Raw genomic sequence first — 27,724 nt, forward strand, 5'->3', positions numbered from 1 at the left:
GAAGTGCTTAGCTTTGGGTTCAATCTTGCGGTGTCCTTTCCCAGTGACAGAAGGGGCAGCAAGGCACGTATTGTATTGTTGCCATCGAGGATAACAAGATGGTTTTTTTTATCATATTGCATGAAACTATCCATCTGCATCATGTCATCTTGGTTAAGGCGTTACTCTGTTTTTAACTTAATACTCTAGATGCATGCTGGATAGCGGTCGATGAGTGGAGTAATAGTAGTAGATGCAGAATCGTTTCGGTCTACTTGTCTCGGACGTGATGCCTATATACATGATCATACCTAGATATTCTCATAACTATGCTCAATTCTGTCAATTGCTCAACAGTAATTTGTTCACCCACCGTAGAATACTTATGCTCTTGAGAGAAGCCACTAGTGAAACCTATGGCCCCCGGGTCTCTTTCTCATCATATCAATCTCCATCACTTTACTATTGCTTTGCTTTTACTTTATTTACTTTGCATCTCTATACCAAAAATACCAAAAAAACATTATTTATCATCTCTATCAGATCTCACTTTCGTAAGTGACGGTGAAGGGATTGACAACCCCTAAGCGCGTTGGTTGCGTTGAGCTATTATTTTTGTGTAGGTATGAGGGACTCGAGCGTAGCCTCCTACTGGATTGATACCTTGGTTCTCAAAAACTGAGAGAAATACTTACGCTACTTTGCTGCATCATCCCTTCCTCTTCGGGGAAATCCAACGCAGTGCTCAAGAGGTAGCAAGAAGAATTTCTGGCGCCGTTGCCGGGGAGTCTGCGCAAAAGTCAACATACCAAGTACCCATCACAATCCCTATCTCCCGCATTACATTATTTGCCATTTGCCTCTCCCCCACTTCACCCTTGCCGTTTTATTCGCCCTCTCTCTCTATCCTCCCTCTCTATTTTCCTCTTTTGCCCGTTTGCTCTTGTTTGCTCGTGTGTTAGTTTGCTTGTTTGTCGCGATGGCTCAAGATAATACTAAATTGTGTGACTTCACCAATACCAACAATAATGATTTCCTTAGCACTCCGATTGCTCCTCTTACCGATGCTGAATCTTGTGAAATTAATACTGCTTTGTTGAATCTTGTCATGAAAGATCCATTCTCCGGCCTTCCTAGTGAAGATGCCGCTACACATCTTAATAGCTTCGTTGATTTGTGTGACATGCAAAAGAAAAAAGATGTCGATAATGATATTGTTAAATTGAAGCTATTTCCTTTTTTGCTTAGATATCGTGCTAAAGCTTGGTTTTCATCTTTGCCTAAAAATAGTATTGATTCATGGAACAAGTGCAAAGATGCTTTTATCTCTAAGTATTTTCCTCCCGCTAAGATCATCTCTCTTAGAAATGTTATTATGAATTTTAAACAACTTGATCATGAACATGTTGCACAAGCTTGGGAGAGAATGAAATTAACGATACGTAATTGCCCTACTCATGGTTTGAATTTGTGGATGATTATACAAAAATTTTATGCCGGATTGAATTTTGCTTCTAGAAATCTTTTAGATTCGGCCGCGGGAGGCACTTTTATGGAAATCACTTTATGAGAAGCTACTAAACTCCTAGATAATATTATGGTTAATTATTATCAATGGCATACTGAAAGATCTACTAAAAAGGTGCATGCGATAGAAGAAATTAATGTTTTGAGTGGAAAGATGGATGAACATATGAAATTATTTGCTAATAAGAGTGTTTCTTCTGATCCTAATGATGTGCCCTTGTCTACTTTGATTGAGAATAATAATGAATCTATGGATGTGAATTTTGTTGGTAGGAACAATTTTGGTAACAACGCGTATAGAGGAAATTTCAATCCTAGGCCTTACCCTAGTAATCCCTCTAATAATTATGGTAATTCCTACAACAATTCTTATGGAAATTATAATAAGATGCCCTCTGATTTTGAATCTAATATTAAAGAATTTATTTCTTCGCAAAAGAATTTTAATGCTGTGATTGAAGAAAAATTACTTAAGGTTGATGATTTGGCTAGGAACGTTCATAGAATTGCTCTTGATGTTGATTCTTTGAAACTTAGATCTATTCCACCTAAGCATGATATCAATGAGTCCCTCAAAGCCATGAGAATTTTCATTGATGAGTGCAAAGAAAGAACCGCTAGGATGCGTGTTAAGAAAGATGCCTTTATAAAAGTGTGTTCTTCTAGTTCCTATGAAAATAATGATGAAGATCTAAAAGTTATTGATGTGTACCCTATTAAATCTTTGTTTTGCAATATGAATCTTGATAATGATGGGACTGAATATGATCCACCTTTACCTAGACGGCATTCTAAGAATTCGGAATTTGTTGATCTTGATGCTAAATTTGATAAAAGTGGGATTGAAGAAATTAAAACCCTAGATGTTGCTAAACCCACTATTATGGATTTCAAGGAATTTAACTATGAAAATTGCTATTTGATTGATTGTATTTCCTTGTTGCAATCCATGCTAAAATCTCCTCGCGCTTATAGTCAAAATAAAGCGTTTACTAAACATATCGTTGATGCCTTGATGCAATCTTATGAAGAAAAACTTGAATTGGAAGTTTCTATCCCTAGAAAAATTTATGATGAGTGGGAACCAACTACTAAAATTAAAATTAAAAATTATGAGTTTTATGCTTTGTGTGATTTGGGTGCTAGTGTCTCTACTATTCCCAAAACTTTGTGTGCTTTACTAGATTTCCATGATTTTGATGATTGCTCTCTAAACTTGCATCTTGCGGATTCAACTATTAAGAAATATATGGGAAGAATTAATGATGTTCTTATTGTTGCAAATAGGAATTATGTGCCCATAGATTTTATCGTTCTTGATATAGATTGCAATCCTTCTTGCCCTATTATTCTTGGTAGACCTTTCCTTAGAACGGTTGGTGAAATTATTGATATGAAGGAAGGGAATATTAGATTTCAATTTCCATTAAAAAAGGGCATGGAACACTTCCCTAGAAAGAAAATAAAATTACCATATGAATCTATCATGAGAGCCACTTATGGATTGCCTACCAAGGATGGCAATACCTAGATCTATTCTTGCTTGTTATGCCTAGCTAGGGGCGTTAAACGATAGCGCTTGTTGGGAGGCAACCCAATTTTATTTTTATTCCTTGCTTTTTTCTCCTGATTAGTAATAAATAAATTATCTAGCCTCTATTTTTGTTGTGTTTTTTGTGTTTAATTAGTGTTTGTGCCAAGTAGAACCGTTGGGAAGACTTAGGGAAAGTCTTGTTGAACTTCCTGTAAATAACAGAAACTTTAGCGCTCACGAGAACTGCTGTCATTTTTATTTGGAAAGTGATATTTAGTTAATTCTTTTTGCAGATGATTAATAGATAAATTACTCACGTCCATAAATTTATTTTAGAATTTTTGGGGTTCCAGATCTTGCGCTAGCTACAGATTACCCTTTCTCGTGGAGATCTATTCGATGTAATCTTCTTTTTGCGGTGTGTTTGTTGAGACCGATGAATTGTGGGTTTATGATCAAGTCTATTTATGAATAATATTTGAATCTTCTCTGAATTCTTTTATGTATGATTGGTTATCTTTGCAAGTCTCTTTGAATTATCAGTTTGGTTTGGCCTACTAGATTGGTTGTTCTTGCCATGGGAGAAGTGCTTAGCTTTGGGTTCAATCTTGCGGTGTCCTTTCCCAGTGACAGAAGGGGCAGCAAGGCACGTATTGTATTGTTGCCATCGAGGATAACAAGATGGTTTTTTTTATCATATTGCATGAAACTATCCATCTGCATCATGTCATCTTGGTTAAGGCGTTACTCTGTTTTTAACTTAATACTCTAGATGCATGCTGGATAGCGGTCGATGAGTGGAGTAATAGTAGTAGATGCAGAATCGTTTCGGTCTACTTGTCTCGGACGTGATGCCTATATACATGATCATACCTAGATATTCTCATAACTATGCTCAATTCTGTCAATTGCTCAACAGTAATTTGTTCACCCACCGTAGAATACTTATGCTCTTGAGAGAAGCCACTAGTGAAACCTATGGCCCCCGGGTCTCTTTCTCATCATATCAATCTCCATCACTTTACTATTGCTTTGCTTTTACTTTATTTACTTTGCATCTCTATACCAAAAATACCAAAAAAATATTATTTATCATCTCTATCAGATCTCACTTCCGTAAGTGACGGTGAAGGGATTGACAACCCCTAAGCGCGTTGGTTGCGTTGAGCTATTGTTTTTGTGTAGGTATGAGGGACTCGAGCGTAGCCTCCTACTGGATTGATACCTTGGTTCTCAAAAACTGAGGTAAATACTTACGCTACTTTGCTGCATCATCCCTTCCTCTTCGGGGAAATCCAACGCAGTGCTCAAGAGGTAGCAGCGAGGCAGGGAGGAGGCGCTTGGGGCCGGCCATGGCAGGCGGTGAAGGCAGGAAACGGGGAAGCAGATGGGTGAGAGGGATGGGGTTCACGGAGGCCGGCGACGTTGGAGTAGAGTGGTGTGAGGGTGTGGCTGCGGGCGTGTTGCTCGGTTGTTGAAGAATTGACTACTGAAGGAAGGGAAGGCGGGCTGGCGCGGAGCTCCGACGACGGACAGAGCAGAGGCCGAGGCGCCATGGCAGGGCGAGCTCACGCGTGTGAGAAGCGAAGGCAGGGAGGAAGGGAAAGGAGAGGTGGCAGGGGGCGACAAGCTGAGGAGCTCGCCGGCGTATAGAGGGAGGTCCGGCAAGTCTTCCATCGCGGTAGAGGTGCACATGAGGTGTTTGCTAAAATTCCACATAGAGAGAGATGAGGGGGAAGAAGGAGGTGATGCTGACGTGTGGGGTTCACTTGTCATAAGGGTCAACTTAACTGTTCGAAATAATGGAGTTGACTTTCCTGCCACGTCAGCCTTGACAGACAGGCCCCACATGTCATAAACATGTTTAAATCATGTAAACTGGCCATTTTCCGAAAGTGGTAGTTTTTAGTCACAAAATTAACTTTTTTTGGTAGTTATCAGTCACTTTTTGAATGTGGTAGTTCAGTGGGACGACAACCCCTAATGTGGTAGTTTTTTGTCAAACACTCGAGAAAATAGCACAGATCAGACGTGAAAATAGAATCACTTTATAAAATGATACCAAAGGAATCAACATTGTTATAATCTGATAAATAATTTGAAGTTTGGAAATTATTCTGCTCAAACAATTGTAGCATGTAATTTCTTTGAATATATGCAGTGTAATTTTGTTCAAATAATGTGCAGGTAGGAAATACACTGCTTCCAAAAATCTACTGTATATATACTATGATGAGTGACTTGAGTGCAATTCTTCATAGGAAGGATAGGTAAAATCGCATAATCAGCATAGAAGACACAGTTGAGGCGGCCGTTGGAAACCTGTCGTTTTAGTGTTTTTAGGATGGTGCGGCGTCCTAAGAGCAACTCTAGCAGACCTCGCATCCCGCCCCAGCCCGCAAAATAACCACCAAATTGCGGGTTGGAGCCGGAAAATCGGCACGATCAGACCCCGTATCCCGTCCCGGCCCGTAAATATTTTTGTGGGGCGCGGCAAATCTTCTCCCCCAATCTCTATCTTCATGGGCTGGGAGGCTGACCGAGCTCAATCCTTATCCCGTGCGAGATTTGGCGGGAGGGACATTTCCGCGCACCGCTTCCCGCTTCCCGCACTCTCCGCCACCATGGCCCCCCTTCGCAAGCTCCGGTTCCTCCTCCCCGGCCGTCCTTCGTCGCCATGGACGACCCAATGCTGCCCCCCGTCACCGTCGAGGTCGCGCACGCTCCTTCCCCTTCGGCGGATCTTGTCGCCGGCCATGTTGGCCCTGCCGCTGCCGCCCAAGCACAAGTCGCGCCTGCCCGCAAGCGGTAGGGCAACATGGTCGTGCAGGGCGGGAATCCGGCTGCCCCCGCCGCGATGGCCCGCGCTCCGGGCGCCAACGCGGCAGCGCGATCCCGGTCGGTGGCGGAGAAGGTCGACAAGGTCGCGGGCGTAAAGCGGAGGAAGGTTCCGGCTTCAAAGAAGCCACCTTCTTCAACCTCTCACTCCATCCCCCCGCGAGGAGGTGCTCCGGCGATGCCGTTCAACGGTGCCGCTCCTCCCGCGAGCGAGGTGTTCGACGAAATGGCCGGAAGGTATGCGTCTTCGGTCTTGGCGATTCCCTTTCATTTTTCGCCATTATTCTCGATAGCTTGTGACTTGTTATCGTTCGCTATAGCGATGGTTCGAACAATGCAACAAACGAGTTCGTGAACTTGTTGGACACGAACGCGGTTGACATTGATCAAGCCCCTTTCAAACCATTCGACTACAATGAAACGGAGGGCGGCGTGGATGATCATGGTTGTGCGGACGAATTGGAGGAGATCGGAGCGGAAGCGTTTGAGCAATCGCAAGCAAAATCTGGGAAAAGCATAAGATCGAAGAACTACACGATCTTGGAAGATCAAGCTTTGATTCAAGCATGAAGTGCGATATCTCTTGATGCATGCATGGGTACTTCTCAAACTTCCAAAAGATATTGGCAAAGAATCGAAGATCAATACTTCTGCATTATGGCAAAGCATCCCAATAGGACTCCACGCACATTTCGGTCGCTTCAAGGGCGTTGGGAGAATATCAAGCCTATGTGCAGCCGTTGGGCAGCTTGCTTGGAGCAAGTACGCAATGCACCTCCAAGTGGCACCGTGGAGTCCGACTATGTGAGTTTGTTTTGCCTTTGTTCAAATTGTGCATCATCATATTGCATCATGGGAAATGATTGGATCACTTCGTTCACATTGTGTAGGACAAGATTGCTCAACATAGATACAAGGACATGGAAGCTTCGGAAGGCAAAATTTTCAAACTAGAGCATTGTTGGGAGTTGCTCCAAAAGTGCGAGAAGTGGTAGTTGATCGACAAAGAATCCCCACCAAAGAGAGGCTCACTTACAAACATGGATGAAGATGAGGATGATGATGGCCCAAGAAATTTGCACAAGCCCGATGGCGACAAGAAGACCAAGGAGAAGATGAAAAGAGAGCAGGAAACATCGAGTTTGAGGGAGAAGATTGGTGCCATGGTGCAATCCAACGAGTCGATGTTGTTGAAGTCGTTGGAGATCAAGAAAGAATTGGCCGAGAAGAAGGCGAAGGAGAAGCAAGAAAAGTGGCAGTTGCTCAAAGAAGAGGGGTTGCGCAAAGCTGCCATCGAGGAGAGAAGAGCACGCGTCGCTGAAAACAAATCCATGTCCATGTTGCTCGCCGAAGAGAACAAGATCATGTCAATGAACCGCAATGACATGGACGACCTCATCAAAACATGGCATGATATGGCAAGGAGAGAAATCTTGAAGAGAAGAATGGTGGCGTCGGCCGGTCCGTGCTACAGTTCCGGTGATGTTTTCTCCGCTCCATATGGTGGCAATGTGGATGATTTCGGTGCGGGAGTTGGAACAAGCGCCGGAGGTGGATTCGGTGGCGCCGATGAACTTCAAGGTGGACTCGATGGTGGAGTGAAGATCGATCAAGATGATGCCGGACATGGACGCAAACCTTTTGCAGGGCCCTCTTTTGCGTTAGCCGTAGTGAATTTGGCTTCTATTTGCGCGTAAAATTGTTTATGTTGTTTCATTTTAAACTTGTTTGTGAAATCTTATATCAAATGTGAGATTTACATTTTATCTGTTTGCGGGGCGTCGCGGTGGTGCCCGAATAGATCCCACAGAAACCGATCCGTAAAAAGGCATATTTCGCGAATATATTTTTTTATGGATCCGTTTGAAGGGTCTGCATCTGTGTCAGTCCGCCCCGGCTCGTAAAAACGATTCTGCACGAACTGCAAACACGTTTTGCGAGCCGACGGAATGCAAGATCTGCTAAAGTTACTCTAATTGCGAACTTCAGCAAGTCCCCACCGGATGTGGCAGCTAGCTCCAGCGTCCTCACAAGCAGTGGCCGGCGTCCTCGGTCGCTGGATGAAGTGGCTCACGTGGCGCCGCAGGCGACAAGCGGCTGCTCGTCCGGATCCACAGACGACAGATGCGGTGGCGACTGCGTGTACAACGGAGCCAGCGCCGGCATGCATCGGTGCCTTGGGTCATCACGTACGCAGCGCCTCCATGGCTCCATCGATCCATCCGCGAGGAAGCCCATCCAGCTGCTTATATTAGGTAGCTAACCAACGTTGTGCACTTGTGCTTCAATCAATCAGCGCCGAACAGAAATCAAACGAAGAGTTGATCGGCGAGGCAGTAGCTCATACGTGGATGATTTAAAGCATAGAGAATAGGAGAGATTGTATCGGGAGGAGTAGGAAAGGTGTTGAAATATGAGATGGGCCTAGAGCCCATATGACAATTTCAGATTTGATCTCTAAGGAGCCATGTAAGTGGCATGACAAGGTGGTGGGAAGTTTAGTCCCACCCCGGAAGTGGAAGGAGAGTTGGAGTGGTTTATAAGGGATTCTCTTCCTCATGCTATTAGAGCTTGAAAAGAGATGAGGCTCTCGCGCACTCCTCCGCTCGCCTCGCCTCGCCGAGCCGAGCCGCGTCCACATCATCATATTGACCGACGCCGACAAGAAGGCCGCGGCTACTGCCACCGCATGGCCGATTGGAGGGTATACATCGTTTATCCCTCTTATATTTCTTTCTGTTGTAGCAGTACTAGCCAGAGGCTCCTTTTTAAACGCGCCAATCGTCCACAAAGACATGGCATAATTTGAATCACACAAACAGGTTGATAACATAAAAGTTCATGCCCACAACATCATCCAACCAAGTTCAAAATTCAAACCAAGTTCATGACATAAAAGTTCACACCAACGAAAGGCACATCAACAATCAAGCCGTTGGCATTGGAGGAGCTCCGGCGGAGGCGAAGCCAAACCTCCCCGCGCTAGGGTTTGCGGCGGCAGCGGAGGCGTCGCAGGTGTAGGAAGGGGTGAGGGGGGTGCCGGCGCGGGCGTCCACCAGATCAATTCGCCGACGGCGGCGCGGGCGAGGCTAAGGTGGCGCGGCGGAGAGAGTGCGGCGCGAGCACTCGAGTGTGCGGCGCTCGGAAGCGGGCGCACCAAATACACAACGCGTGATGGCGATTCGGACCGCGCGGCGCGCGCCCAACTCTAATGTCGGGCGCGCGCTTATTGCGCATCCGCTGAAGCCTCTCTACCGATTGCACGCGTGCTAAAAAGGATAAATTTGCGGCGCGACGCTTATTTAGCGCAGCGGTAGGAGCATCCCTTCCACATGAAAAGGGAAGATAAGACGGAGCATGCTAAAATTTGCCATCTTTTTTAATGTTTCTGAATTTTTGTAAAAAAGATCATATAACACATGTGGTAAGCAATCTAACCAATTCAAAAGGAATTCTCGTAAAAAGGTGAACACGTTCGTCGGGTGCAGTGCAACGCAACTGGACACAGGATGAATGAAGAATAAATAAGAACGGTGTGATTTTCGCAACAAAACGACGCACGGGCATAAATAAATAAATCCATTCATTAAACAAGCCAAAAAAATGTTTCAGGCAGTAACAAACGGACACGTGTCTTTTTCCCCTGGAGACGCGAAGCGCACGTTTGCTACTAGCTACAAGTATCCGACTATGATCTGCTCTTGCTTGATAACACAGATTGATTGGCAGTGCAAAACCCTAGCCCGACTCGGCACCCATGGCCGCCATGCAGCATCTATAAGAGCTTGGCGCTCGGGCCAAACCCTCATACCACCACCAGTACCTACCTAGCTACGACGTGCAAGATCGATCGGTCGATCGCCAGGTTAGCTAGCTAGCTACTAGGGCAGCCATGGCGCTGACGAGCGACAACGAGGAGGAGTTCTACAGCAGCCCCGAGGAGGGCGGCGACGACGACGATCGTCTGAGCTTCCGGACCGCCTCCAACGAAAGCGACAATGACGCCGGCGCCGGCGACGACGCCGACGATGATTGCTTGTATGGCGACAGCGACGGCGACGACGACGGCATGTACGATGAATACGAGGGGGACGAGGAGGAGGGGCTGGAGGAGGTGGATGAGAAAGGCGAAGTCCTGGACGAGATGAGGTTCACGGCGACGCAGTACGCCGTGCTGACCATGGACGAGGTGCGCGCGCGGCAGGAGGAGCACACGGCGCGGGTGGCCGACCTGATCGCGCTCCCGCCGGGGCTCGCGGCCGCCGTGCTCCGCCACTTCAAGTGGAGCGCCCAGGGCGTGTGGGAGCGGTGGTTCTCGGACGAGCACAAGGTCCGCGACGCCGTCGGCCTGCCCCCGGACGGCGACGCCGTCTCCGTGGCCGTCAACGACGCGCCCCTCACCTGCTACATCTGCTTCGACGCGCACGCCCCCGGCGAGATGCGGTCCGCCGGGTGCGCCCACTTCTACTGCCGCGGGTGCTGGAGCGGCTACGTGCGCGCCGCCGTCGGGGACGGCGCGCGCTGCCTGTCGATACGGTGCCCGGACATGGGCTGCTCCGCCGCCGTGGTGCGCGACCTAGTCGACGACGTGGCCGACGCCGACGACGCGAAACGGTACGGCGAGTTCCTGGTCCGTTCGTACGTGGAGGAGAGCAAGAGGATCCGGTGGTGCCCGGCGCCCGGGTGCGACCGGACCGTGGAGTTCGACGGCGAGAAGTGCACGGTGCAGCTGGACGCGTGGTGCGCGTGTGGGCACGGCTTCTGCCTCGCCTGCGGCGAGGAGGCGCACCGCCCGGTGGCGTGCGACACGGTGCGGGAGTGGCTGGAGAAGAACCGCTCCGACTCGGAGACGGCGCAGTGGGTGCTGGCCAACACGAAGCACTGCCCGGAGTGCCGCCGCCCCATCCAGAAGAACCAGGGGTGCATGCACATGACGTGCTCGCCGCCGTGCAAGCACCAGTTCTGCTGGCTCTGCCTGGGCCCCTGGGACAAGCACGACGGCGGCAACTACAACTGCAACACCTACAACACCGCCAGGGCGGAGGGCAAGTACACGGAGGAGGAGCTCCGGCGGGCGCAGGCCAAGGCGTCGGTCGACCGGTACCTGCACTACTACGAGCGCTGGGGCGCGCACGAGCGGTCCCGTCAAAAGGCGCTCGAGGACACGGCGGCGCTCGGCAAGGACGGCGCGCAGAGGGAGGCCGTGGCCGCCGCGTTCGGGGTGGTGGAGACGGAGCTCGACTTCCTGGAGGAGGCGTACCGGCAGGTGGCCGAGTGCCGGCGGATGCTCCGGTGGACGTACGCCTTCGGCTACTACCTGGACGACCCGGCCAAGCGCGACCTGTTCGAGGACCTGCAGAGCCAGGCCGACAAGTCGCTGGAGCGCTTGCACGAGTGCGCCGAGAAGGACAGGGCGAAGCTCGTCGCCGAAGCGGCCGGCGAGCACGGCGCGGTCGCCGACAAGTACCTGGAGTTCAGGCCCAGGCTGTCGAGCCTGACGACCGTGGCGAGGAACCACTTCGAGAACATGGCGAGGGCGTTCCGGGACGGCCTGGCCGAGGTCGAGGTCGACCCCGCCGTCGCCGCCCGCCGCGCTGCCGCCGCCCCTCCCCCACCACCGCTGGACGACGACGACGACGAAGACTTCTTCGAAGAGCTGCGGATGTAAATCAATCAATACATGCAGCATCTGTACAACGTAGTAGTAATTGGCTCAACCGACCATATTGGCTAGGACGATTATCAAGTGGGCCAACTCTGCAAACAGTGAAACCAGATTACACCTGATCAAACTGCAATTGTCAACATTTTCTTAAATATTCCCTCTGTCCCAAAATAAGCGAGTACAGTCACTTATTTTGGAACGAAAAAAGTATTTAATAATAGATGTGGGTGTGCTTTCTTGTATAGTGAATTGTTAATTTCTATGAGATCAAAAAATATGTCTCCCAAAGGGTAAGCGTGGAAAATTACCTTAGAGCATCTTCAACACTTGTGTAGACATAGACATATCCATTTACCATCAAAATAACTCGTATAGTTTTGTCTCAAACACACAACATTCATCATTTATGAAACGGAAACACTAATGCCTACACGTATGGGCGTTTGCATCTTGTTCACACGCGTGGATCCACGTCCGTTTATGGTTGCACGAATCTTGGCATGTTTGTGGTACCACGTAGGACTGGGTTGGTGTGTGGGCATTAATCCGGTCGCCTACACGTTCGTTTTCACCACACGGAGGGACTGGTGTGTGGGCGTTTAGCAGTTCGCCCACACAGGGGCTGGTGTGTGGGCATTTATCAGTTCGCCCACACGCCCGTCTCCTCTCCCACACTCAAAGCTGCCAGTTGCCATGTGTTTTGCAGGTTACATGGCAACCGCCCTTGCTGCACGGCTATTCTTCCACCTCCAATGCAAGTCGATGTTTCAACGCATACCGGGAAAGCCATTTGATGCACCCATTTGCAGAAGCCTTGCGGTGCCAGCTTCATTTGGTGCTGGAGATATCTCCCTCCAAAGATATCAATGACAACACTTCACGAATTTATTCAAACTTTTAATTGACTGTGATCTCTACAATTCCAATCCAGCCAGCAATAGAATCAGCTCGACAACCATTGCAAGCATGCACACCGATGACACAACCTTCTTCAAAGCATTATGACCAAGTTGACCAGCTGCATCCCATTTTTGCATGAAGTAGAGACAATGAACTTCATGGACAATTTTATGGCGAAACATTTGATTCTCTCCAAAATAACCCTACATAAGCTTATCATGCCCGACTTGCTTATTCCGATGAACTACCACACGACCGGACACTGAGCCATGATGCTTCAACCTCTTATTTGACATCATATAACACATACAATGTCGTTTCCATTTCAAAATCATTGTCATTGCCCCTATGACGAGTTGTCGAAAAACAACTCAGAAAGCGAACTCATCTGCAAAAAGTATGTATGAACTATTACATTGTCGATGAACTCTGAAATTCTTCATTGCATAAATATTAGGCGAGGAATTTCGTCGAGCAACTTGTTGGCATTGTGCTCTCTAGTTGTTTCGAAGGTGTACTCCGACCTACACCGGTGTCGAGGGGAGATGGAGTAGTGGCTAAACCTGGTGGTGGCGCGACCGTGCGGGCCCGATGGTGGTGTGGTGCTCGTTAGCAATGAGGATGCATGTCAGTCGAAGCGGAAGGTTGCATATGGGGGACACGAGGCGGTGAAAAACCAGCCTCTTGGCTCGGGCCAACATGGATGGGAGTATAGGGGAAGTTGCGTCTCTCCCTCTATGAAGGGGTGAGTTGGGGTGTTTTTAGTGATCACCGAAAAGTTTTTGGGGAAAGGGGATCTCTTGGAACAAAGTTTCTTTAACCCAAATCATCTTATACCATAATTGTTTAGGAAAAGGGATCCACTGGAGATGTTCTTATGACCGTTCAACAATAATGCGTATGGAGCGATCCACTGGAGATGTTCTTATGACTGTTCCACAGTAATGCATATGGAGCGAACTACCTTAGGGTGATTAGTTAGTAGCGGGAAGGGAGAGGGGATGTGAAGATGACAAGGGTTCACATTAAGTTTTTCCCTGCCTTATTAGTGATTTGGTGTGACATCCCAACTTGATGGCCGAGGCACACCCGTCAACCATGTGAGAAGAACTCACTTGGTAAGAGTAAAGAAGAGAGGTAAATAACTGTGTGGGCTGGGCCCCCGAAAGGTGGCAGAGTGAGATGTCTGAAAGAAGATGAAAAGGAAGGGTGCTAGGTTTAGTTAGTTTAAGAAGGTGCAAGAGAGGGTACTGCCAATGAATAATGGTTTGTCGATCTTATGATCTGAAGTTTGTCATAGAGGAAAGTAGATCGAGGCGTAGTGCCTGAAGGGATCTTGTTGGCGATGAAGGTGAGAGGTGATATATTGGTTTCTCCCATCATTAATGATTTTGGGGTGCGTGAGGAGAAGATGTCGGTGCGTAAGAAGGAAGACAAAGAGGACGTGTGTGAAATTCACTTAGCTTGAGAAGAAGGTGTGTCGAAGGATAGGGCATGAGTTTGTGCCCTGGCCTCGTCCGGCGAATAAGTGAAATGACGATGTTGGCGGTGGCGTGAAACCTCTAGAGAAGTGGAGGAGAATGATTTACGATAAAGTAAGAAAGAAGGGCACGTTTACCCCTAGTGTGAAGAACATATGTCTTTGGATTCAATGTGAGAGGGACGAGTACCAACCGAACAAGGATGCTACAGGAACAAAATTTTCACCCGCTAGTCCAAACCAAATGACGGAGATTGGTCCTTGTGATGACCTGACGACATAAAATCCTTCATGGGTGGATGCTCTGAGGGCGCATGTAGTTAGCCGGGCATGTACATGAAGAGGTTTAAAAAAAGTATATTTTGTGGTTGAGTTAAAAAATTCATATTATTTTATAATTGATGTCATCAACCGTTTATATTTATATTATACTAATTTCAGTACAATGTTATGCAAAATTTGAGACCTTTATTTTGAGACTGAGGGAGTATTTTGGAATTTCAGTTCATCTCATCTCAGTTCAAAAGCTCCTTATCTTATATCTTGAAGAAAAACATTTTTTTAGACATTGTGGAGAGGGAGGAGGGGCTGACCGCTGAGTGTTCGAGTGGACCGGACCCTTTGCCAGACGCCGGCGATCCGAACACCCTCCGATTCAACCTCCCCTCACCCCTCCTCCTCCGCCCCACCGCCAGCCCCAGCTCCGGCGATGGACGCGGCGGCGGCTCCGGGCGCCGCGGCGGGAGGGCAGCAGCAGCAGCAGCCCGCGCCTCCCCGGGCGGAGCGGCTCAACGGGGAGGTGCAGAGCCAGCTGAACCTGGAGGGCATGCGGGCGCGCGCGGTGGGGCTCTACAAGGCCATCTCCCGCATCCTCGAGGACTTCGACGCCATCGCCCGCGTCAACCCCAGCGGCTCCCCCAAGTGGTTCGGGCTCACCCATCCCCTCCCCTCCCTCCATTGCTCGCCGCCGCCGCCGCCGCCTAGAGTGAATCCCCGACCTAGGGTTTCGGTGGATCCTCCGGCCCGTGTGCGATAGTTATGCTACTGCTGCGCGATTCGATTGGTTGCTGACTGGTATGGTATGGCGGCTGGCAGGCAGGACGTGCTCGGGCAGTTTTCCATGGTGAGCATGGAGCTCTTCAACATCGTGGAGGACATCAAGAAGGTGAACAAGGGGTTCGTCGTGTACCCCAGGAACGTCAACGCCGAGAACGCTGCAAGTGAGTGAGCTCCTCTGAATTTTTTAAATATTTTTTTTCAGTTATATATATGTGCCATGCGATATCTTTTCCTTTCTCTGGCTAGTAAAATTGTTCTGGGACCATGATGGCCTATGAGCACGCATGATGTTTCGGTTGAATGGGTTCAGAGATTTCAATTTCAATTAGGTGTGAAAATGACACATCTGATACGAAGAACCCTGTCCAGTTTCATAGGCAGGTGTTGTTGTTCTAATTTCTTTTCAGGGATAGATAAGTGTGACAGGGGATCAGTAGAAAATCAACTACCAAAATGCTGTTTCAGGATTTCTCTAGATTGTTGTGATGTGCTGCAATTTAATGGTCCCATGTTGCTTTTGTCAATGCATACGATTATTCTTCGTTTGCTACTAGTATCACATCATGTTTCCTGCTTGACCTGCGTGTGTATTGCAGTACTGCCTGTAATGCTGTCGTCAAAGCTCTTACCGGAGATGGAAGTTGAGGAAACTACAAAGAGGGAACAGTTGTTGTCTGGAATAACGAATCTGCCCGTGCCTTCTCAAATGGAAAAGTTAAAGGTGCTTGATGTGGAAAATGCAAACCTGTATCACACTGTTATTGATTGATCTGTTGGTTGTCTGATAAATAAAATTGGATTTGCTGCCTTTTCAGGCTCGGATAGACATGATTGCGAATGCGTGTGAAACTGCTGAGAGAGTAATCGCTGAGTGCCGTAAGACTCATGGTCTAGGAGCCCGTCAAGGGGCAAATCTTGGTCCTATGTTGGACAAGGCACAAGCTGCAAAGATACAGGAGCAGGAAAGTCTACTTAGAGCGGCAGTAAATTATGGTGAAGGTGAAAACACATTGATGCTTTTTGGACTTCTAAATTAAATAACTCATGTACGTCTCCTATTTGTGTTATGGACCCTCAATGCTGAAATAGCCTGATTCTCAGGATTACGGGTATCGGGAGACCAAAGGCAGATGCATTCATCTCTTCCTAGCCATCTAATGGAAGTACTTGCTACTGGAGACGGGGCTCATAATTTTGGTGATAATTCTGGTAAGATTAGATCGTGTGATATTTCCACATTTTGTCATGCTCTATTAGGATTTTTTATGCCATGTTTAGCTGACATCAAGTGCATCATAACCTTTTGCGTTTAAAGCATGTGTCAGAAAACGCTCCAGTATCAGCATCTAACAGCTATTTATATTTGCAGGCGCCTATCCCAAAAATACACCAGCATTTTCACCTAATAATGTCAGCGCCCAGGGAAATCCAATGCAGGTTTGTGTAGCATCAGTATTAGCACTCATAGAAGTCGTGTACATATTGAAATTGGAATCCATCTTATTGCTCATATTCCTTTTTTGTTGCATGCCATTAATGTTCCCCGCGAGGTGTTGTTTTCCTGTTTACTGGTTGGTCATATGATGTCAGTCCCTGTTATTGTGAACTGTATTAAGTGTTGGTTTGAGTACCTTCTGTTGTTTTTATTTGAGGATTGATGATAGCAATCACTAGCCTGAATTCAATGAAACGTTTGATCCTTTTATCTTAGTCATCGGATGTGTTAACGCTTCATGCAGGCATCTGGAGGACAATTACTTGGCAGATCTGCTCCATCGCCTGGAACTGCCGGAACCCCTAATTTTGAAAATGTGTCTACTCCTCCAATGCCATATGCTAACTCCCCTAGGTCAGGCACCAATATGATGAATACCCCTTCACCACAGCAACATCTGACACCACAGCAGCAGAGGCAAAAGCTGATGCAAGCATCTCAGCAACAGCAGCAGCAGCTGAGGCCATCAGCTGCTGGGATGCTAGCACAGGTAAGGTAACTTTCCTTTTCAGTTTTAAAGAGGTTTTGTTGCGCTTGTGGCATTGGCAACAACAATGTTATCGGTTTCCTGAGCGTATTTCTTATGATTTTGTACTGCTGTCTTGCAAAAATTCTACACTATTTATCCCAACATGGTACTTTTTGGTGCTCACTAAATCTACAATTTTCGGTGCTCACTAAATCTATAATTTTAGCCTACCCCAACTTGTTTGGGACTAAAGGCTTTGTTGTTGTTGTTGTTGTTGTTGTTGTTGTTGTTGTTGTACTAAATCTACAATTTTCTTGTAGAGCTCGGTTCCTCAGTTACAAGATCTACAGGGACAAGCTCAGCAAAAAGTACAGGCATTTTTACCATTGACCACTTCTATATTTTCTAGACATGGAAATATAATTGTTTTTAGTTTCACAAAGCTCATAACTTGCTGTTGAAAACCTTTTGTAGGTTGCTGGCCAACAGCAGATGCAGTACAGCCAAGCACAAGCCTTGTCACAGTTTCAGAATAGGCAGATGCAGGCTGCACGCATGCAGCCAGGCATGTCTCAGAGCCAATTGAACCAAGGAAATCAGTTGAGAAGCCATTTGGGCCAGTTCACTGGAGCTGCAAACAGTGCAATGTATACTGCTGCACAGGCATCTTCAAACTCACAAATGGTTAGATAACACCTTTCTTTTTATTAAGTCATGTAAAAATTATAAGGTTGTTGTTCGAGAGGATAATTATACTCTCTATGGACGTACTCACGAACATTCATGAGCTCATGAAGAAAGATTCGAGTTTGTTCAGTTGTCAGGTTTTCTTCTGGATATTCTGAACATATTCCTGTCCTGATTGAACTGCCTTTTTTGTGTGCATTTTAGATGGCAAACATACCTGGGACTATGCAAACAATGCAGTCACAGTCAATGATGCCGCAAATGCAGGTAAATGCCTTTCTTGTTTGTTATCATCAAGTCACATTGGTTGCAGATGTTTTTGTTGAAACACAGTAGTGCACTGCATTTATAATTCTCCATTTTTTTTCTGCTGTGACTTATTCTTTGCATATCCTTTCTTGCATTTATAAATTCTAATGTTGTTTTCTTATGATTGTTCAGCAGTTTGGTTTGACTGGTGGGCATCCTCAGAGGAGTCATCAAATGATGACCGACCAAAGTATGTACCATTCATCCTCTTTTAGGCTTTCGTCATTATTAATAAATTAAGGAAATGCGTAATTTTCTGTACAGCTATATAGTGTACTTGTGTCATCCTGCTTGGACTACTTAGCTGGTGTGATATAGTCACAGTTCAGAAGAAAACATACATTAATTAACTATTCTTCAGTTAAATTTGGAGCATAATTCAGCATGTATTTACAAAAACGGTTGTCCCGAGGAAAAGTTAGATGCGCTGGTTTTTGATGCACTGCTATTGCAGATATATTTGGGTTTCTTCTGTGCAGGTATCTAGCTCTGTAGTTGTTTTAGATAGTGGTGCAGGCGAAAAGCTTCTAGTCACGTATGATTCATAACTGTGCGCTCTGTATCGTTTCTGTGTCATTTTAGTTTCGATGAAATCCTCCTTGACCCTCCCTAGCGCAGTTTAATTTTAAATATACTTTCTGAGCAAGTAATTCTCCTTTATCGCTTACTGCAGTGTACGGCATGGGAGGCGCAAATACCACGAGCATGATGGGAATGCAAATGCAGCAGCAGCAGCAGCAGCAGCAGCAACAACAACAACAGCAGCAGCAGCAGCAAGGGCTATACGGGAACATGCAAGGAGGCGGTCAGAGCTTGCAGCAGCAGGGCATGGTGGGCCTTCAGAACCAGCAGCAGAACCAAATGCAGAACCAGATGCAAAATCAGATGCAAAACCAGCTGCAGAATCAGATGCCGAACCCGAACTTCCCCCAGCAGAGGCAGCAAAACCAGCAATGATTCATTCAAGCGGGCTAACTAACCGTGTGTTGCCAAGGCGAGGCATGGGTTCCTGGCCAGAGTCGAGGCAGTATTTTCGGCTGGACGATGTTACTCCTGACGACGCATCGTTGCGTCTTCCCTGTGTGCAGTAATGGCATGGGCTACCGATGATTCACCACTGGTTTTGCTTGTGTCCAGTGGCCGTGCACCGTGCAAGTGGTCATGATTGTTCGCCATCGTTGTAAATCGACGTTAGATGCATCAGCTAGAGTAGCTTGCGGGCTGGAATTCGTTGCAAACTATGACATGCTCGGATATGTATGTACTGCACTGCAACTTATGATGCATGCTCGGATAGGCGCATTCTTCAGTCTAAAATATAACCTAAGTCCTGAACTCTGATCCAGGGCAATTCTTGAATTTCAGATGGTTGCTGTGAAATAGCTGGGATTTTGTTTTCTTTGTAATCGCACAAGAGCTGGTGATATGTTTGATTGGTATACACCTAATGACTTCTTGGCATCTGAATTGTTAGCGCCCCTGCCAGGAAAGGCACCCACCACAGCGCCAACGACACGCGCGGTACACGGGTCAAGCGTGTACCATGGACAAACCCCCGCTTCACTGGGCCGGACTGGGCCAACCAGCTACACTCGAAGGGCCACGCTACTTAAGCAAGGCGAGTCGGCTACCTACTTTCCCTTCCACTTGTTCTTGTGTTCATCTTGCATCGAAGAACTCCTACCAATTCTTGTAATCTCCTGTACCTAAGCTACTACTTCAGAGAGCTAAACCAAGAGAGGATCAATGTAATCATAACATCTGGTATCAGAGCCCAACCACCTCCCTTCCATCACTTCCGATCTGGCCAATTTCGTGAAAACCCGACGCCTTCGACAAGCTAGATCGCAGATCGAGGAGATGGATCCGTCGATGAAGGAGTACATGGACCGACTCACCAAGTCCATGGACGAGATTCGGGTTGACCTCCGCAACAACACCGCGGCGGTGCACGCGAACATGACCAAGCTCGACGACCTGATCACCTGGCGTCCGGACCTCGAGCGCCGCGTCTCCGAGCTCAGCGACGCGGTGATGGATCTCCGTCAAGGGCGCGCGCCGGCGCCAGGGGCGTCTGGTGCGGCAGCGTTGGGGCCCTCGACGCGCGAGCCGCCCGTTGCAGCGGACAGCGGCCTCCCTGCGGTTGTGGATCGCGCGGCGACGCTACCCCACGGGTCTACGGACCACGGCGACGTTTTTCTTCACCGGGAGGCACCGGTGACCCCGTCGGTGTCTCTCCCAAGCACCGGTCAGTTCCTGCCCCAATCCCCAGTTCCACCTCTCTCACCTTTTGCACACGCGAGTCAGATGCTCGTGGGTCTGGGGCAAGCCCACCCATCCATTTCGTTTCCGTCGTTCTTGGGCGAAAATCCTTGTATCTGAAAAACCATGTGTGAGCAATATTTTGCAATGTTTGGGATCCACAACTCCTTCTAGGTTCCTATGGCCGCCCTGAATTTCCCAGGCTCAGCGGCGGTGTGGTTACAGTCCATACACTCCAAGTTATCTACCTTTGATTGGGCGTGATCGCCACCAATTGCTCATTAGACAGTTCTATACCATCCATCAGACGACCACAGTTACTGATTACATTGAACATTTTGAAGTTTCGGTCAATCATTTAACTTCCTATTCTGAATCATTGCATCCTTACTTCTATCTGACTTGTTTTGTCGAGGGACTCCGGAATGACATCCGCGCCGTGGTGCTGGTGCAGCGACCACCCGATTTGGACACGACGTGTTCCCTGGCATTACTTCAGGAGGAGGTGATGGAGCCAGTGCACCGTGTTCATCCACCAACTCCTGTTGCACGGGTGCCTGATGCTGTTCTGCGCCCAAATGTTCCACTACCCTTGCCGCCTCCACCTACTCCAAGACCAACTTCAGCAAATGCGCCGACGACAGCTAATGATCGTCGCGGCGTCAAAGGTGCACGGGCTGATAGCAACAAACTCAAGGCGCTCCGCGACTACCGCCGAGCACGCGGGCTCTGTTTCAAGTGCGGGGAACGTTGGGGCCACGATCATGTGTGCCCCACGTCAGTGCAGCTGCATATTGTTGAAGAACTGCTCGAGCTCTTCGCTATTGACGCAGGCATCGACGCTTCAACGACACCTGAACCAGGGGCATCTGAAACTGTCATGGCTATCTCACGAACAGCACTGTCGGGCGGGGTTTCAGCTAAAGCTTTCCAACTCCGAGCTTGGATACAAGGGCATGAGGTATTGGTACTGGTCGATTCAGGAAGTACCACATCTTTTGTGGATCAGAAGCTAGCCAAGTCGTTGGACGGAGTGACATCTCTGGCACGCGCGTGCACGGTGCGCGTCGCCGACGGCGGAGAACTCATCTGTTCTTCTGCAGTTCCCCAGTGCACCTGGTACTCTCAAGACCATGAATTCATCACCAACATGAAGGTTCTACCATTGGGTACTTATGATGCCATTTTGGGCTTGGATTGGTTAGAGGAAAACAGCCCCATGTTTGTGGATTGGCGAGCGAAGCGCATTGAAATCCATGCTGCCAATGCAACAATTTGTCTGCAAGGGCACGACGCCCAGTCCACAGTTTGTCACACGATCAACAGCCTGCACCTTCAGAGTCTGATCAACAATGAAGCAGTCACACATGTCATTTTCTTGCACTCGGTCACTTCTGAAGAAGAACTCCTGCAAGCCATTCCTGACTGTATCCGACACGTATTACTCCAATTTGAGGATGTGTTTGGGGAATCAACTGAATTACCACCGCGGCGTTCCTGTGATCATCGGATACCCCTCATCCTAGGAGCACAGCCGGTGAACATTCGTCCGTACAGACATAAGCCAGAACACAAGACTGAAATAGAGAAACAAGTGGCAGAACTGCTCCGCGCCGGTATCATTCAAAAAAGCTCAAGCCCTTTCGCTTCTCCTATTATCTTGGTCAAGAAGAAGGACGACTGAGGGAGTCCTAGATTAGGGGGTCTCCGGACAGCCGGACTATCTCCGTTGGCCGGACTGTTAGACTATGAAGATACAAGATTGAAGACTTGGTCTCGTGTCCGGATGGGACTCTACTTGGCGTGGAAGGCAAGCTAGCTAGGCAGTACGGATATGGATATCTCCTCCTTTGTAACCGACCTTGTGTAACCCTAACCCTCTCCGGTGTCTATATAAACCGGGGGGTTTTAGTCCGTAGGACAACAATCATAACATACAATCATACCATAGGCTAGCTTCTAGGGTTTAGCCTCTCTGATCTCGTGGTAGATCTACTCTTGTACTACCCATATCATCAATATTAATCAAGCAGGACGTAGGGTTTTACCTCCATCAAGAGGGCCCGAACCTGGGTAAAACATCGTGTCCCCTGCCTCCTGTTACCATCCGGCCTAGACGCACAGTTCGGGGCCCCCTACCCGAGATCCACCGGTTTTGACACCGACATTGGTGCTTTCATTGAGAGTTCCTCTGTGTCGTCGCCGTTAGGCTTGATGGCTCCTACTATCATCGATAGCGATGCGGTCCAGGGTGAGACTTTTCTCCCCGGACAGATCTTCGTATTCGGCGGCTTTGCACTGCAGGCTAACTCGCTTGGCCATCTGGAGCAGATTGAAAGCTACGCCCCTGGCCATCAGGTCAGATTTGGAAGTTTGAACTATACGGCCGACATCCACGGAGACTTGATCTTCGACGGATTCGAGCCACAGCCGGGCGCGCCGCACTGTCGCGATGGGTATGACCTAGCTCTGCCGCCGAACAGTACCCTAGAGGCCGCGCCCGCATCAGCTCCGACCCTTAGCTCGGAGCCAACTGTGCCAATCGAGGACGGGTGGTTAGACACCGCCTCAGGGGCTGCAGTCTCAACGGCGATCGAGCCAAACACCAGCATAATCCTCTGCGCAGCCCGCGACTCCAAGGTGCCGGACTCTTTTCCGGACCCCGAACCATCCGCGCCCCTGCCAATCGAATCCGATTGGGCGCCGATCATGGAATTCACCGCCGTGGATATCTTTCAGCACTCACCCTTCGGCGACATTCTGAATTCACTAAAGTCTCTCTCTTTATCAGGAGAGCCCTGGCCGGATCATGGCCAACAGGATTGGGATGCGGACGACGAAGAAATTCGATGCCCACCCAACACCCACTTCGTAGCCACTATCGATGATTTAACCGACATGCTCGACTTCAACTCCAAAGACATCGACGGTATGGACGACGATGTAGGAGACGAACATGAACCAGCACCTATAGGGCATTGGAAAGCCACCTCGTCATATGACATATACATGGTGGATACACCCAATGAAGGCAATGGCGACGAGATAGCGGAGGATGACCCCTCCAAGAAGCAACCCAAGCGCCGACGTCAGCGGCGCCGCTCTAAGTCCCGCCAAAGCAAAAGTGGTGATACCGGCACAAGAGATAATACTCCGGATAGTGCCGAAGACAACAACAATCCCCTCCAGTAAGATTTAGAGCAGGAGGGTGAAGGAGCCAGCTCTCCTGAGAGAGCGGCAGATGGAGAGGAGGAGGATGACAATTACATCCCCCCTCCGACGAGGCAAGCCTCGACGACGATGAATTCGCCGTCCCAGAGGATCCCGTTGAACAAGAGTGCTTCAAGCGTCGGCTTATGGCCACGACAAATAGCCTGAAGAAAAAGCAGCAGCAGCTTCAAGCTGATCAAGATCTGCTAGCTGACAAATGGACCGAAGTGCTCGCGACCGAGGAATATAAACTCGAGCGCCCCTCCAAGAGTTACCCAAGGCGCAGGTTACTACCCCGACTGGAGAAAGAAGCGTATGATACGGCTGATCGGCCACCTCGTGGCCGCGATAGATAGGCATTCCAGCCAAAAGCTCAGCCTCCACCCCAACGCCATTCAAATAAAAAGGCATGGGGAGATACGCCAGACCTGCGAGACATATTGGAGGACAAGGAAAGCATTCAAGATCGATCTACGGATCACGAGGGCGCACCACTCTACGAGACGACAAACGTCACGCCGGATACAGTAAAAGCAAATCCGGCCGGGCCGAACACAGCGGGCAAGACCCATTCGAGCTGCGTCGAGATATAGCCCAATACAGAGGCGCCGCACACCCCTTATGCTTCACAGACGAAGTAATGGAACATCAATTCCCAGAAGGTTTCAAACCTGTAAACATTGAACCATACGACGGCACAACAGATCCCGCAGTATGAATTGAGGACTTCCTCCTCCACATCCACATGGCCCGCGGTGATGACTTACACGCCATCAAATTGAAGGAAATGTGCCCTAGAGGCAATAATAAAGTTATTATTTATTTCCTTATTTCATGATAAATGTTTATTATTCATGCTAGAATTGTATTAACCGGAAACATAGTACATGTGTGAATACATAGACAAACAGAGTGTCACTAGTATGCCTCTACTTGACTAGCTCGTTAATCAAAGATGGTTATGTTTCCTAACCATGGACAAAGAGTTGTTATTTGATTAACGGGATCACATCATTAGGTGAATGATCTGATTGACATGACCCATTCCATTAGCTTAGCACCCGATCGTTTAGTATGTTGCTATTGCTTTCTTCATGACTTATACATGTTCCTATGACTATGAGATTATGCAACTCCCGTTTGCCGGAGGAACACTTTATGTGCTACCAAATGTCACAACGTAACTGGGTGATTATAAAGGTGCTCTACAGGTGTCTCCAAAGGTACATGTTGGGTTGGCGTATTTCGAGATTAGGATTTGTCACTCCGATTGTCGGAGAGGTATCTCTGGGCCCTCTCGGTAATGCACATCACTTAAGCATTGCAACTAATGAGTTAGTTGCGGGATGATGTATTACGGAACGAGTAAAGAGACTTGCCAGTAACGAGATTGAACTAGGTATTGGATACCGACGATCGAATCTCGGGCAAGTAACATACCGATGACAAAGGGAACAACGTATGTTGTTATGCGGTCTGACCGATAAAGATCTTCGTAGAATATGTAGGAGCCAATATGGGCATCCAGGTCCCGCTATTGGTTATTGACCGGAGACGTGTCTCGGTCATGTCTACATTGTTCTCGAACCGTAGGGTCCGCACGCTTAAGGTTTCGATGACAGTTATATTATGAGTTTATGAGTTTTGATGTACCGAAGGAGTTCGGAGTCCCGGATGAGATCGGGGACATGACGAGGAGTCTCGAAATGGTCGAGACGTAAAGATCGATATATTGGACGACTATATTCGGACTTCGGAAAGGTTCCGAGTGATTCGGGTATTTTTCGGAGTACCGGAGAGTTACGGGAATTCGCCGGGAGAAGTATTGGGCCTTATTGGGCCATACGGGAAAGAGAGAGGGGCTGCCTAGGGCAGGCCGCGCGCCCTCCCAAGTCCTAGTCCGAATTGGACTAGGGGGAGGGGCTGCACCCCTTCCTTGTTTCCTACTCCTACTACATGGAAGGACTCCTAGTTGGACTAGGAAAGGGGGAATCCTACTCCCGGTGGGAGTAGGACTCCCCTAGGGCGCGCCATAGAGAGGGCCGGCCCTCCCCTCCTCCACTCCTTTATATACGGGGGCAGGGGGCACCCCATAGACACACAAGTTGATCCTTGAGATCGTTCCTTAGCCGTGTGCGGTGCCCCCTGCCACCATATTCCACCTCGATCATATTGTAGCGGTGCTTAGGTGAAGCCCTGCGACGGTAGAACATCAAGATCGTCACCACGCCGTCGTGCTGACGGAACTCCTCCCCGACGCTTTGCTGGATCGGAGCCCGGGGATTGTCATCGAGCTGTACGTGTGCTAAGAACTCGGAGGTGCCGGAGTAACGGTGCTTGGATCGGTCGGATCGGGAAGACGTACGACTACTTCCTCTACGTTGTGTCAACGCTTCCGCAGTCGGTCTGCGTGGGTACGTAGATCACACTCTCCTCTCGTTGCTATGCATCACCATGATCTCGCGTGTGCGTAGGAATTTTTTTGAAATTACTACGTTCCCCAACACAAATACCTCCCACTAAAGCTCAAAGGACCAGCGCGACATTGGCTTAACAGCTTGCCAGCGGACTCCATTAGCTGTTGGGAAGATCTGGAAGCCGCATTCCTCGACAACTTTCACGGCACTTATGTGCGACCACCAGACGCCGATGATTTGAGCCACATAATTCAGCAGCCAGAAGAGTCGGCTAGGCAATTCTGGACTCGGTTCCTTACAAAGAAAAATCAAATCATCGACTGTCCGGATGCGGAGGCCTTAGCGGCTTTCAAGCACAACATCCGGGACGAGTGGCTAGCCCGAGAACCTTGGTCAGGAAAAGCCGAAATCTATGGCAGCTCTCACGACGCTCATGACCCGCTTTTGTGCGGGAGAAGACAGCTGGCCGGCTCGCAGTAATAACATATCAAAGAACCATGGTACCTCAGATACCAAGGACGGCAATAGCAGGTCACGTCGCAACAAGCATAAGCGCCGCATTAACAGCGAAAATACTGAGGATATGACAGTCAATGCCAGATTCAAAGGCTCTAAACCCGGTCAGCGGAAAAAGCCATTCAAACAAAGTACGCCGGGTCCGTCCAGCTTGGACCATATACTCGATCGCTCGTGTCAAATACATGGCACCCCAGACAAGCCAGCCAATCACACCAACAGGGATTGTTGGGTGTTCAAGCAGGCCGGCAAGTTAATTGCCGAAAACAAGGACAAGGGGCCGCATAGCGATGACGAGGAGGAACCCCGGCAGCCGCACACTGGAGGACAGAAGAGGTTTCCCCTGCAAGTGCGGACGGTGAACATGATATACGCAACCCACATCCCCAAGAGGGAGCGGAAGCGTGCGCTCAGGGACGTATATGCGTTGGAGCCAGTCGCCCCAAAGTTCAACCCTTGGTCCTCCTGTCCGATCACCTTCGATCACAGGGACCACCGCACTAGTATCCATCATGGCGGATTCGCCGCACTGGTCCTAGACCCAATCATTGACGAATTTCACCTCACTCGAGTCCTTATGGACGGCGGCAGCAGTCTGAACCTACTTTATCAGGACACAGTGCGCAAAATGGGTATAGACCCCTCAAGGATCAAACCCACAAAAACGACCTTTAAGGGCGTCATTCCAGGTGTAGAGGCCCATTGCACAGGCTCAGTTACACTGGAAGTGGTCTTCGGATCCCCGGATAATTTCCGAAGCGAAGAGTTAATCTTCGATATAGTCCCGTTCCGCAGTGGTTATCACACGCTGCTCGGGCGAACCGCATTCGCTAGATTCAATGCGGTACCGCACTATGCATACCTCAAGCTCAAGATGCCAGGACCTCGCGGAGTTATTACAGTCAATGGAAACACAGAGCGCTCTCTCCGAACAGAGGATCACACCACGGCCCTCGCAGCAGAAGCGCAAAGCAACCTCTCAAGGCAATCAACCAGTTCGGCGCTTCAAAGCCCGGACACCTTCAAGCGCGCTTGGGGCAATCAGCAAATAGACCGCCTGGCGCGATCTGAGCTTGCGTAGCAATACAGAGGCCACCCCAATCCCAGGCCAGCGGCAAAACTCGTGCCGCGCGTACATAATTACGCATTAAAAATACCATGGGCACAGGTGGGGAGGGGGCACAACCGCGGCACGCCCCAAAACGCGGCCTAAACCGCACTAGGGGCTTCCCGTTCGGTTATTTTTATTTTTTCTTTCAGGACCTTAATCTCTGGAAACACTGTCCGGCAGCACTGTGGCCGAACACATGATGCAGCAACCAAGGAGGCAGACAGCTACGTTATACCACGGAATTCCCAGGTTGATTACATTAACGA

The 27,724-nt window shown here is 48.7% G+C and overlaps 1 protein-coding gene and 1 pseudogene across 2 annotated transcripts; both read left to right on the forward strand.

The window, feature by feature from the left end:
* Window positions 1–9,770: 9,770 nt before the first annotated feature.
* Window positions 9,771–11,546, forward strand: LOC125556607 (putative E3 ubiquitin-protein ligase ARI5 pseudogene; annotated as a pseudogene).
* A 2,946-nt stretch (window positions 11,547–14,492) lies between these two features.
* MED8 (mediator subunit 8) lies at window positions 14,493–19,306 on the forward strand. 2 transcript variants are annotated; one of them, XM_048675584.2, is made up of 12 exons: window positions 14,493–14,847; window positions 15,019–15,143; window positions 15,579–15,703; window positions 15,798–15,981; window positions 16,084–16,191; window positions 16,352–16,419; window positions 16,722–16,967; window positions 17,267–17,314; window positions 17,421–17,630; window positions 17,838–17,900; window positions 18,075–18,132; window positions 18,616–19,306. In XM_048675584.2, the coding sequence occupies exons 1-12, from the start codon at window positions 14,633–14,635 to the stop codon at window positions 18,897–18,899; spliced, it is 1,734 nt and encodes a 577-aa protein (XP_048531541.1). In that variant the 5' UTR covers window positions 14,493–14,632; the 3' UTR covers window positions 18,900–19,306. The 2 variants fall into 2 exon arrangements, with proteins under 2 accessions (XP_048531541.1, XP_048531542.1); XM_048675585.2 differs by having other exon boundaries at window positions 18,078–18,132.
* Window positions 19,307–27,724: the final 8,418 nt, after the last annotated feature.

The sequence above is a fragment of the Triticum urartu genome, chromosome 5A, assembly GCF_056163025.1.
Source record: "Triticum urartu cultivar PI428250 chromosome 5A, HENAU_Tu73, whole genome shotgun sequence".
Taxonomy (NCBI): domain Eukaryota; kingdom Viridiplantae; phylum Streptophyta; class Magnoliopsida; order Poales; family Poaceae; genus Triticum; species Triticum urartu.

What these genes read in the sequence shown, in the direction of transcription:
- MED8 (XM_048675584.2), top strand. Translation starts at nt 14,633, where the DNA reads ATGGACGCGGCGGCGGCTCCGGGCGCCGCGGCGGGAGGGCAGCAGCAG. An exon ending in CCCAGCGGCTCCCCCAAGTG is followed by an intron (nt 14,848 to 15,018) that starts GTTCGGGCTCAC and finishes GGCGGCTGGCAG; the next exon opens with GCAGGACGTGCTCGGGCAGT. An exon ending in TCAAATGATGACCGACCAAA is followed by an intron (nt 18,133 to 18,615) that starts GTATGTACCATT and finishes CGCTTACTGCAG; the next exon opens with TGTACGGCATGGGAGGCGCA.